General features: G+C 38.0%; 1 protein-coding gene across 1 annotated transcript in view; it reads left to right on the top strand.

Moving 5' to 3' along the window:
- KCNH8 (potassium voltage-gated channel subfamily H member 8) overlaps positions 1-13,357 on the top strand; it is a 447,419-nt gene that overhangs the window by 338,384 nt on the left and 95,678 nt on the right. The window contains exon 8 of the mRNA XM_003415733.3: positions 9,809-10,006. Coding sequence (XP_003415781.2) covers positions 9,809-10,006 — 198 coding nt within the window. The remainder of the gene's footprint in view (positions 1-9,808; positions 10,007-13,357) is intronic.

Raw genomic sequence — 13,357 nt, forward strand, 5'->3', positions numbered from 1 at the left:
CAGTGGGTTATGGGTCACGTGGCTGGAAACAGATGGCCAATTTTGCTTCTTCTTGGTTTCCATCAGAAAACCCTACGGTGGCTGCTCAACTGTGGTTTCAGGTTTTTTTCACATTTTTTCATCCTTCCTATGGTATTTGTCATGGACAGAATTGTGTCTCCCAAAATATCTGTCAACTTGGCTAGGCTGTGATTCCCAGTATTGTGTAATTGCCCACCATTTTGTCATCTGATAAGATTTTCCAATGTGTTGTAAATCCTGTCTCTATGATGTTAATGAGGTGGGATAAGTGACAGTTATATTAATGAGGCAGGACTCAATCTACAAGATTAGGTTGTGTTTTAAGCCAATCTCCTTTGAGATATAAGAGAGAGAAGCGAGTGGAGAGACATGGGGACCTCATACCACCAAGAAACAAGAGCCAGGAGAATAGCACATCCTTTGGACCTGGGATCCTTGCCCTGAGAAGCTCCTCAACCAGGGAAAGATTGATGATAAGGACCTTCCTCCAGAGCTGACAGAGAAAAAGAGCTTTCCCCTGGAGCTGGTACCCTAAATTCAGACTTCTAGCCTCCTAATGTGTGAGAGTATAAATTCCTCTTTGTTAAAGCCATTCATGTTTGGAATTTTTGTTATAGCAGCATTAGATAACTAAGACAATATTTTTTGTGTGCATGTGATGGTGGCCTATTTTGGCTGTTTAGAGTAGTGTGCTGTCTTTAATCATTGCTAAGTGAAATGCTGTACTTTAGTAATTGATATTCAAGAAGTTTCCATTATACAAACTTTTCAAACTTTAAGTAGACTTTGGAGAATTGGCAAAACCTATACTGTTTTAGTGCTAAGCAGTACTTTTTTTTGTTGCCAATACTAACAGCATGTAAGACTTCTTGCTCTGAAAGATTGTTCAGCAGTGGAAATAGAGCAGAAACGATACATTAAAATGTAAAAACTTCCATCTTCATCCTGTCAATATTTGCTTATGGTCCATCACACACAAAATTAAAAGCAAATGAAAGATGAATTCACAAAATCATGAATTATTGCACAAGCTTCTTACTTTAAAAAAAAAAAGTCAACTATGGCAAAGAACTTTAAGATTATAGCCAAGAAAACCCTATGGAGCAGTTCTACTCTTCAACACATGCGTTCACTATGAGTGAGAATTGACTCGAAGGCAACCAACAACAACAACAATGGTGAAGGAATATTACAGAATCTGATTTTATAAAATGTAAGATCTGACAGAGAATCTAGAGACCTCTTAATCCAATCATCTCATGTTCAAGTTTGAAAAATTAAAGACCAGAAAGGTGAACTGATGCATAAAAGATCACACAGCAGTTAATTCATGGCATGACCAAGATTCAGACCCCATTTCCTGACTCAAAGTCCAGGCTCCATTATTTCATGATTAATTCTTTTTGTTTTAAACCTCTGCCTCCAAAGTCGGTTATACTACCTCAGAAATATAAGACACCCCCTAGTTCTGTGATAATCAAAGTGTGAGATTAGTGGGAATCCCAAGTCATGACTACTTTGTTGCCAAATTGGGACTTTAAATAGTATGAAGACTTCTCCTTAGTGGGACCAATAAATCAATTAAAAAATACCTATACAGCCTTGTGCCCCCTAGTCTTATCCTTGGTCACGTCCTATAAAATGGGGCTGGAAGGTTGAGAGTGAGTTTTGGGGGCTAAGTCTTTGAGCTTCTTCTTAACTGTGTTTCTTAAATTAAACATAAAATGTCCATAGTTTACGATAATAGTTAATAATAGTGTACTAATGTTAAATTCAAGGTTTTGACAAGTGTACCATGGTAATGGAGCCCTGGTGGTACAGTGCTTAAGAGCTCGACTGCTAACCAAAAGGTCAGCAGTTCAAATCTACCAGCCACTCCTTGTAAACCCTATGGGGCAGTTCCACTCTGTTCTGTAGGGTCGTTACGAGTTGGAATCAACTCAGTGGCAACAGGTTTACCTTGGTAATGTAAGATACTAATGTTAGAGAAAACTGTGTGAAGACTGTACAGGAACTCTGCACTCTCTGCAACTTCTCTGTAAATCTAAAATAATTACAAATAAAAACCATGTTTAATGCAAAAAATTATAGTGGCAAGCACTGGGTGAACCTTGAGGAGTGGAGGCTAAATATGTTTCTTAACAGTGATGTTTCTCGTTAATTCTGTGGGGTCTTGATACTTTCAGATACAATAAAGATGAGAGCTCAGGCTTTGCTCTGATATTTTGTTCCGGGTTAACACCTCTTCTTGAATATTTGTAGCAGTAAATGCAATAGCTCACAAATTCTTTGGGTCTCAGTTCACACACACACACAAACACACATACTCAGAGTACTGACACTTGTCCTGATATCTCTCAGTCACCTCTGCAGTGAGGGAAATCCCACAACTCAACCCCTTGCCAAGAAGACTGAAGTGGGCAGAGTAGTGTCACGTTGGGTTCCATAGCAACCAGTTTCCCGCACTCCTTTGCCTCTCCCAGTCAGCTACCTGGCACTTTATGTATTCCAAGAATCACTGTATTTTTCCACCTCTTCATGGAGTTGGGTCTTAAGAATCATGGAGGAAGGGTAAGCAAATTTTAGTATTCTTATACTTGGAACTTATAATGTAAGTTCTTGATCACTGTTAAATGAATATCCACGTTCTAAATACCAAGGTATGATGGCATGTCTACATTGTGGATTATGTTTGGATAATTCTTCTATTTTCACTGATATGCCTTATTATGCTTTTGGGACACATTCTTTCTAAGTATAAGTAGGCCCTGGAAATGCAAACTTATTTAACAATGGTTTCACCAAAGCCCAGTTTACAATGATAGTTTAAAATGATTACCTCTTTATAAGCAATTTATTATAGCAGAAAGAACATGGATGTTGAAGTTAGAAAGTTATATGTTTGCATCTTGATTCTAATACTTTATAAAGGAAGAGAGAAAATGAGAGAATTGCTTGACTTTTATGTGTTGGGACCCCATCAGTAAAACAAAGCAGAGTTATTGTGGGAGTTGGAATGAAGATGACATGGTGTGAAAAACCTAACCAAGTGCTGGACATTCAGTGCTGGCCACTGTCACGGATGTCTTTGGTGCCTCACCATATCCCCTCAACCTGTATAATTTCCATCCCTGGCATCTATATCTCTTTCCCTGAGACTTTCTGTCACATTGAGGAAAGTTCCTCTGCTAGCAGGCATGGCAAAGATGGAGAATTAATATTCTTCAAAGTCAGCCTTCAACCAATTATGGATGATAATTGGTGTATATATCCCCTGCTCCAAAAGAAGTGTGCTCTATGCTGGTCCCCAAGACCCCCAATGAGATTAGCTCCAATTGCCTATAGTGGTAACTTGTTTGATTATGCAAACTTTATTGGCTGCTGTCTTAGTTAGCTAGTGCTGCTTAAACACAAATACCCTAAGTTGGTAGCTTTAAAAAAGAAAGAATTATTTTCTCACAGTTTAGGAGGTTAGAGTCTATGTTTAGAATGTCAGCTCTAGGGGAAGACCTCTCTGTCAGCTCTGGGGGAAGGTCCTTGTCTCTTTCAGCTTCTGTAGCCCAGGCCTTCATCTGTTTCTTTGTGATCCTCACATTGGGTCTGTCTTACCCCATTTGTGCTTGCTTCTGTGCCCAATCTACTTTTTTTTATAACTTAGAAGTGATTCGATTTAAAACCCACCCAACTTGAGCATGGTCTCATTGACATAACAAAGGAAAGCCTGTTTCCAAATAGCATTACATCCTCGAGTATAGGAGTTAGGAGTCCAATGCATAATTTGGGGGAACACAATTCAATCCATAACAGCTGCTTTCTTTTTTCTGTTTCCATTCCCCATTGTCTCCTAAAGGTAATTGCTGAGACCATCTCTTAAACTACTTATACCTAAAGCCTTGTTTCAGGGTCTGCTTCTGGGGAATCTGAACTGTGTTCTTCCCCACTATGTATGTGTGTCATTGTAAAAAAATGGCACCTCACTTGTAAATATTTTCAGCTGTACTGCAACACTTGCTCTCTTGAATCTATATTTGTAACATTTGAAGCACTAGGGCCTAGTGGTCAAGAACTCTGCTCTGACAGCTCATAGGCCTGGGTTAAAACTCATAAACACTGCCACTTTGAACAAGATATCTAATCTCTCTGAGCCCTAGTTTTCTCGTCTTTAGAACAGTGATAATGATTCCTAAGTTGCTGTGATGGTAAATGAAATAAGCAGAATGTTATTTACATCTACTTCATAGAGCTAGTGTGTATAAATGAGATGGAGGATATAAAGCTCTAGCCAGGTGTCTGGAACACAAGAGGCACTCAGTAAATGTTAACCAAGTGCCAACCATATAACATGGCTCCGTTCTTGCTTCCAGCCAAATCCTATTACAACCTGGTTCATTCATACCAAATAAAATAGGACACCATGTTTAATTATAGGTATGACTATGCACATGCTAATTCTTGCTCCATACGTACACGCATCATCATCATCACAGCAGCACACATCTGAATCTAACTTAACAAGCTTTATGTTTTCCTGGGTAGATTTTCATGTTACAGGAGTATTTCGTATGACCAAAGAGATTCATATTGAGTTTTCAATAAATATTACACCTTAAATATCTCTTAATTTGCCAAATCCTGATATAACTTTTCAGGCACACATCTGGTGTATAAAACAAGTCACACTTGTAGAAGTTCTGAACGTACACATATACCTTGTAAAACTAAGTATATCGTTGTAGGAAACCTGAAGAGTAAAATAATAAGAAACTCCCATTTAGAGTTAAAATTACATAATTAAGCAAAATACTGTGCTCATGATATTTAATGAAAACTACTTGGATCGGATTATCATACTAAATTTTAAGCTTTTCTTATTATGATCATTAATATTCATTCTGCCTTTGAAGTCAGTTGCCCATACAAGGAGTGTCCGGGTTACGAATGTCCGACTTACGTACAACCCATAGTTATGAACCAACCTCCGTTAAAGCCTATTGTATTAAAAATTCGAGGTACATACAACGGTTCATGATAACAAATGGGTGCTACTTTGCAGTGTGCATCAAAACATTATTATTATTACTACTGTACTATTATGTTAAAGATGTTTTAGTGCATCTGGAAGTGTTTATTCAATGTTTTTTATGCATAGAAAGGTACCCTATGTACTAGGATAAACATTTGACTAGATAGGAACCGTACCCAGCTATTCCAACTTAATGTAAAATTCAACTTAAGGACAGGCTGAGGCATGAGACTCTTTCTTAATCTGGGCACTGCCTATATTTTACAAATTTTTTTATACTACTTGATTTATCTAGTCCACTTTATTTTCATTGTTGTTGTTGCTATATAGCAGTGCATTCAATATATTTAGATTCTACGTAATGTTATATATACTTTTTCTTTCAAAATGTGCTTCAGAAAAAAAAAAAATTGAGTAGAAACAGATAGACTGTTCTAGGACATCCCTTCCTGTAGAGACACAAGTTTCTCTGGTGTAAAAAAAAAAAAAGATTAGATCCCAAATTGGTTAAATTACTTCTTCTGAACAGTACAGTGACATGTTGTCTTATTACAGTAGAACATGTGCTCTCATTTCAGACGAGCTGTTCTTTGAAAAAGTTTTATTTAGCCCACATAGCCAGTCTCCAGATTTGTGGGTGTTACCTCTTTTCTGTGTTACTGGTTTTTCTTTTTTTTCCATCTTTATTATTGCTTCTGGCCCATCGTCTGTAACAGAGTTTCGTAGCCATTTTTAACAGCAAGATGTTTCTTAAAATAGAACAGTCAGCTAGACAGAAAAGAGATGTCAACAAAAGTAGGTCTGTTGTTCATCTGTGTTTTGCTCCCTGAACCACTTCCGAGACACAATCTCACACATACGTAAATGAACAGACCTTGAGTGGAAAATATAGTCCATGTGTCCTAAGGTGGACTTTTCCTATTTTATTTAGAAAGTCAAATTATATGAAAACTGGTTTGGTTTGGATTTTCTCCCTTTCCTATCTATTTGTTAGGAAATGTTAAAGTGTATCACATGTCACCCTTGGGTTCTAGTGAATAGATTTAGTGGCTGCCTTCCTTTTTTCAATGATAATTCACTGTTGGTGTCCTATTTTCTCTTATCTTTTTGAATTTTGTTAATTCTTTGTTCCAATTGAAGTAACAGAAGAAAGAGAGAAGAAAAAAAAGACATAAAGCAGTAAACCTTTGCCAGGGACAGTTCTTGGCATTTTCTTTGTGTGGCATCTCATTTAATCTCGCAGAGACCCTACAAGGTAGACAGTATCCCTGTTTTAACCAATGAGAAAAACACTGAAGCTCAAAGAGGTTATTTCCGCAGCTTATAAATGCCAGAGTCCACTTTGAATCTGTGTATGACTCTAGAGTTAATTCCTTCCATGAAGCCTTTTTAGAGAGGGTAAACGGTCAGAGCTTACTACTAGAGTCAGCTTTCATAACATATAAGTCTTACATTTCATGATTGTTTTCTATGCCTCAAAAATACCTTCATTGCACTTTGTGTGTATCTCTTTGTATATTTACAAATGTGCATGTGCTGATATATCTCTATCGATGCTGTCATATTTATCTCATACCATCACAGAGAGCAAGGACTATTTGTGCATTCATTCATTCACCTTTAAAAATATCATTTATTAAATCCTACTATTGTCAGGTACTTTGCTAAGTTCTAGAATAGTGGTTTTCAACCCTAGCTTCATGTTAGAATCTCCTGAACATTTTGAAAATATCAATGCCTGAGCTCATCACCAGAAATTCTGATTCATTTAATGTGGGGTGAAACCTGGACAGTGTATTTTTAAAAAAGCTTTCCCAGTTACATACTTAGTGCATCTGTTCGACGTCCTAGTTTGTTGCATAGTGCTTGGGATCTCAAAAGCTTGCAAACAGCCATCCAAGAGACAGCAGTTGGTCTCTATTCACCTGGAGCAACAGAGGAAGGAGAGACAGGAATAGGAGGACAAAATGGATAAGTGGCTAATTGCCTCTCTGAACAACTGCCTCCTCTGCCATAAGACCAGAGGTACTGGATGGTGCCCAGCTACCATTAGTGAACGTTTTGATCAAATAGTGCAGAGAAGAATCCTGATCAAAGGGAGAATACGTAGAGCAGAATTTCAAATTCTCATGGAATTCAGGCTTTCTTGAGCCATGGAGGCTAGATGAAGCCCCAAAACTATTGCCCAGAGATAAACCTTTAAACCTTACACCAAAAATATCCCTTGAAATCTTCTTAAAACCAAACAGTAGTTCAACTTAACTAGTAAAGGGTATGTGCCTTGAGCATTATGCTCTTTTAAGATTTATCTCTATGGAATCAAATAGACATCGCCTCAAAAGATGAGATAGGAACCTTATGGGGTAGTGAGTTTATGCTAGTTGGGGAGGAACAATTCAGAAAAGGAGGGTAAGAAATACACTTGAAAAATATAATCAATGTCACTGAATTATATAAGTAGAAACTGTTGAATTGGCACATGTTTTTCTGTGTATATTCTCAACAACAAAGAAATTATGTTTTAAAAAAGCTTTCCCAGATACAACAACCTTGAGAAAAGTTGTTCTAGATCAGTGCTTCTGAAAGCGTGGTCTCCTCAACCAGCATCACCTGAGAGCTTGTGAGAATGATGAATTCTCAGCCTTTCCCCCTAACTTCCCAACCTACTGTATTACATTCACCAGGGGTAGGGCCCAGTGATCTGTGTTTAACACGTGCTCTAGATGTTTCTGATGAACACTAACAGTTGAGAAACTATTCTCTAGAGACACAGGATGAAGAAGGCATGCCACTTGCCACTGAACATTTTTCAAAGAATTCCCCATTGTTTCAAATTTGCATTTTAATTACCTAGCACAGTTCTACAATCTATAACTTTAGTTTTAATTACAGTATTATTACTGCTTAAAAAGTGTAATGGCTTTTTATCTCTTCTTGGGCACCCATCAAATGAACTGTTTATGAAAAAGTAGTAGTCAATGAATAATATCCATTGATAAAAGTCTTATAAACCTAATGGATTAGGCTGCATTGTCATAGTGTTTTGTAAAAGAGAGAGCAAGAAAGAGAGAATAAATTTTAAAACATTAACATTTTAAAAGGCAAATATTTTCAATAAAAGATTTTAAAGGATCTTTGTGTTACATTTCTGTTCCAGATAGTCCAATTATTATTAATATTATACTCCTTTTTTTCCATAGTTATTACTATAGCTCTTTTAAACTTTGTTACGGTGTAATTGACATGTAATAAACTGCATATTTAAAGCATTTAATTTGATAAATTTTGACCTATGTATACACCAATAAGGCGTCCTGGTTGTACAATGGTTCAGTGCTAGGCTGCTAACTGAAAGGTCTGTGGTTCAAACCCACCAGTGGATCCTTGGGAGAAAAGACCTAGTGATCTGCTTCTGTAAAGATGACAGCCTAGGGAACCCTGTGGGACAGTTCCGCAGGCAGCCCCCGGATTATGAATGAGTTCCATTCCTAAGTCTCTCTTCAAGTTGAATCTGTACGTAAGACAGAACAGTTAGGTAAGGTTTGTATCTAATGTCAGTTAGTTAAATGTTTGTCTTAGTATATAGTGTACCTTTCTATGCATAAAAAATTAAACACTTTCAGATACACTAAAACATCTTTAACATAATATGAAAAATAATGTTTTCATACACATTGCAAAATAGCCCCCATTTGTTATTACAAACCATTGTAAGTACCTCAGATTTTTTGCAGGCTTTACAGGTGTTGGTTTGTAAGTATGGTTTGTATGCAAGTTGAATGTTTGTAACCCGAGGACTGCCTGTACTCTATCCTGTAGGGTTGCAATAAGGTCACGATGAGTTGGAATCTACTGGATAGCACACAACAGCATCAACAACATACACGAATATAATAAAATAATTGTAGGGGCATCCAGTTCTATTATAGTTGTAAGGGGGCATCCATTTCTGTCATTTAAAAAAAAAAAACCCTTTGCTCTTGAGTTGATTCCAACTCATAGCAACCCTATAGGACAGAGTAAAACTGCTCCCCATAGGGTTCCAAGGAGCTCCCGGTGGATTTGAACTGCTGACATTTTGGTTAGCAGCCATAGCTCTTAACCACTACGCCACCAGGGTTTCTGTTCTATTATAGAATAACCAATTCTATACATAGTTGTTCAAGGTTCCATTCCCAAATGACAGAATGGGGATGCAGAGAAGGCTTCCTGAATATGGTAATATGATCGGAGACTTGAAGGACAACTAGATATCAGTCCAAGTGAATAGGAAGGGGAGAGGTAGTACAGGATGGAAATAAAACACATCTTACCTGTCGGAAGTCTAGAATCTTGTAGTATTTGTTAGTTACCATCATGCAGGTTTTAAGAATTTCTCCTCAATCCCTTTCTTTCTTAAAATTTCAGTTGACAAATGAACTCAATTGCTAGTGAAGTGTAGGGTACTGTCACTGAGTGTGGCAATCCCTGTCTCTATCTGCAGTTAGTTTCTTGCATTGGGGTAACCCACTTAACTTTAGACACCAGTGCACTCTCAAATGCATATTTCCCTGCAGTGTATATTATAGAGAACAGCTCGCTTAAAGTGGTATTTTTGTTTTTATAAAGCAGTGGAATCTAATTCCTTGCTTTTGACTCCCTTTTAACTCTCCTCTGTTCCCCTAAGCAAATTATCACATCCATAAATGACTATCATTATCCCCATGTGCTAATACTAGGACCTTATTTTCCGGTCTTAAATTTTCATTCTCTTCTCAATTGCAGGTTGGCTCCATGAGCTGGGAAAGCGACTGGAATCTCCATACTATGGCAACAATACTTTGGGGGGCCCGTCAATCCGAAGTGCCTATATCGCTGCTCTGTACTTCACCCTCAGCAGCCTCACCAGCGTTGGGTTTGGGAACGTTTCTGCTAATACAGATGCAGAAAAGATCTTCTCCATCTGCACCATGCTGATTGGTGGTGAGAGCTTCTCCCTTTATACCAAGAGAAGGAACAAGTGTCCGCCAAATTGTCACTGTTCCATTTTCTCTGTCCTGAAACATGATAGAGATAAATTGGTTTAGACAGGACATTTCTAAAGCACTCGTTAAGAAATCAGTGACAAATATTTTAATATCCATATAGATTAGAAATTTAGTATGGATATTGATGTAGAAGAATCCCATTTTCAGGACAGATGAATAAGAAACATTTACCCAATGGTTCATTTTGAAAGGGCAGGCACAGCTATTTCATTTTCTTTTTTTTTTCCAAATTTATTTTTTGGTGGAAATATGCACAACAAAACATATACCTGTAGAACAGTTTTTACATGTACAGTTCACTGACAGTGATTACATTCTTTACATTGTTTCACCTTTCTTCACTGTCTCTGTGCCATATTGTTTCACCACCATTAACTTATACCCCTTAAACTTCTCATCTGTGCTTTAGAGTTACTGTTGCCATTTCAATCTTATATAGGTAGCTCTTCAGTAGAGTACAGTGCTCAAGGCAGACATTATTTATTGAGCTAAATCGTTGCTCTGCTTAAAGATGACTTCATGGGGTAGTTTCAACTAAAGGTTCTGAAGTTATTTCAAGGCAGTAGGTTTGGAGATCCCGGGGGGGTTACAGTCTCAATGGTCCAGTAAGTCTGGTTTCCAGTTAAGAATTTGGAAGTCCATTCCTCAATTTTTCTCTGTTTGATCAAGACCCACACACTGAGTCTACGATCAAAATATTCAGTAATGGTAGCTGTGCACCATCCATTTCTTCTGGTCTCATGGCAAGAGAGGTAGTAGTTCATGGAGGCAATTAGACCTGCAGACCATTTATTTCTTCAATTCCTGGGTCTCCTCCTTCCTGTGTTGCTTCAGGCGATTAGAGGTCAATTGTTGTATCTTGGATGGCCACTTGCAAGCTTTGAAAACCCCAGGTACTACCCACTGAACCCTCAAAATAATATTAGGCCAATCAACTGGACAGACCCACGAGACCACCATCACTAACCCTTAAACCAAGAAAACTAGTCGCATGAAGTGTTTATTTGTAGGTAAGTATTATTAACAGCTGCAGCCTTTTTTCTTTTTCCGCTATTTTTGTTGCAAAATTTAATGTAGCATTTTATTTGTCATTTCACTCCTCACTTTTTTAGGTTTTTCTAGTTTCCAGCTTAGTGTTATCAGTTGCAGTAACTATTACATTTAATTGATGCCAATTTGTTCATCACCATAGATGGTAAAAACATTCAGTGTTTCTCAGAAAGTGATTCTCTCCCCGTCCCCACCCCACTGGTAACCATTGGTGTTTAATGTAAGTGAGAGCATACAGCATTTGTAATTTTGTGATTGACTTCTTTTACTCAGCATAATGTCTTCAAGATTCACTCATGTCGTAGCATGTGTCAGGACTTCATTTTTCATTAGAGCTGAGTAATATTCCACAATATGTATGTACCACGTTTTGTTTATCCATTCATCAGCTGAGGGGCACTTGAATTGTTCCATCTTTTTGCTATTGTGAATAGTGCTGCAATGAACATTGGAGTAGGTGTGTCTGTTCTTGTCCCCACTTTTAGGTCCCTAGGGTATATACCTAGGAGTGGGATTGCTGAATCATATGGTAGCTCTATTTCTAATTTTTTGAGGAATCGCCATACTCTTTTCCACAACAGTTATACCATTTTACATTCCCACCAGCAGTGGATAAGGGTTCTTATCCTCCCACATCCTTGCTTACATTTGTTGTTTTTTATTTTTTTGATCATTGCCATTTTAAGAGGGGTGAGGTGGCATCCCGTTGTTTTGACTTTCATCTGTATGATGGCTAATGAAGGAGCCCTGGTAGTGCAGTGGTTAAGTGCTTGACCGCTAACTGGAAGGTTGGTGGTTCAAATCCACCACCTGCTCCATGGGAGAAAGATGTGGCAGTCAGCTTCCATAAAGATTACAGCCTTGGAAACTCTATGGAACAGTTCTACTCTGTCTTATAGGGTCGTTATGAGTCAGAATCAGCCCAGTGGCAATGGATTTGGTTTTGGGTTTGTTTTCTTCAATACCTTTTGTGCTTGTAAGTTACATGAGTCCCAAGTATATGTTCGAAACGCCATTTGTGACTACAATGAAACCTGTGAGAGCCGGAACTTGATGGGGCTACCTTGTTTTTCCAGGTCTTGCAAGTTTTCCGCCTTTGACAGGGTGCCGCCATACCACTTTTCTCTTGCTCTCTATTAGTGGAAAATACTTGAGTTTTCTTTCCCTAACAGGTTTTTGCCTTACACAGGTTCTGGCTTTCACAGGTTTTACTGTATAAGTTTCAAGCTAGTCAGTGTTATCAAATTTTATTCATACTAATGTAGTGTGTTAAGGATGCTTGATAGATCACTTAGTTAAAAACAAAAACAAAATATAAGAACAAAAAGTGCCAATACAATAATCATAAATAGTTAAAAAGCATTTATTAATTGCTCCTATATAATTTTTTTTTTTATATTCTATATTCTCTATTAAATGCTTTAGTACAATATCCTAGGTAATTCTTAAACCAAATATATGTGGTTGGCACTATTACCCATTTTACAAGTATTCATGTTCTTATAGTATTGTCTCTGAGCTCCAAAATCACCCTTCTATGTTCTGCTTTGTAATGCCGAGGTATGGACTCTGCAGACCTTATTCTTCTTTGCCAGCTGATGTTCAGCTATAGCTGCCAATAGGGGGCGTTAGAGGGAGATGGGAAGTCAAGAGGAGGGGAGAAGGGATTGCCTGCTTCCAATATGCATGCCGTGCCTTCAGCCTCTTGAGCACTGCAGAACCAGCCTCAGTGGGACCTCTCAGACATCCCTGCATCAGTTGGGCACGCCCGTCATACAAAATCAGAGTCCTGGCTCCACGCAGCTCTCTCCCCACAGCCTGGCTTCTAAGTCCTAATAACCCCACCTTTGTTCATCCAGCTCTGAGAGCTGCATCTCTTTCCTGCAACTGATATGCCTGTGTTACCTCTCTGCTCCTTTTCTGTCCATTCAGCTCTCCAATACCAGTAGTGAAATAAACAAATCCAAAAAAATACCTAGTATAAATTCTCTTTTCTGAACTTCCTAACTGGTACAGGGTTGAAACTGTCATTACCCACACCTTTCAGATGACAAATCTAAAGCTTGGAGAAACAAAGTAACTAGCCCAATGCGACACAATTAGTAATTAAAAGAGGCAAGGATTGAACATAGGCGAATGCTTGTTTCTCTTCTTAAATACATAAATGGAAACATAACTGAATTATAAGACTAATGTCTTGGAGTAGTTGAAAATGTGGATGTTTGCTTGGATCAAG

This window comes from Loxodonta africana, chromosome 27, assembly GCF_030014295.1.
Source record: "Loxodonta africana isolate mLoxAfr1 chromosome 27, mLoxAfr1.hap2, whole genome shotgun sequence".
Lineage (NCBI taxonomy): Eukaryota > Metazoa > Chordata > Mammalia > Proboscidea > Elephantidae > Loxodonta > Loxodonta africana.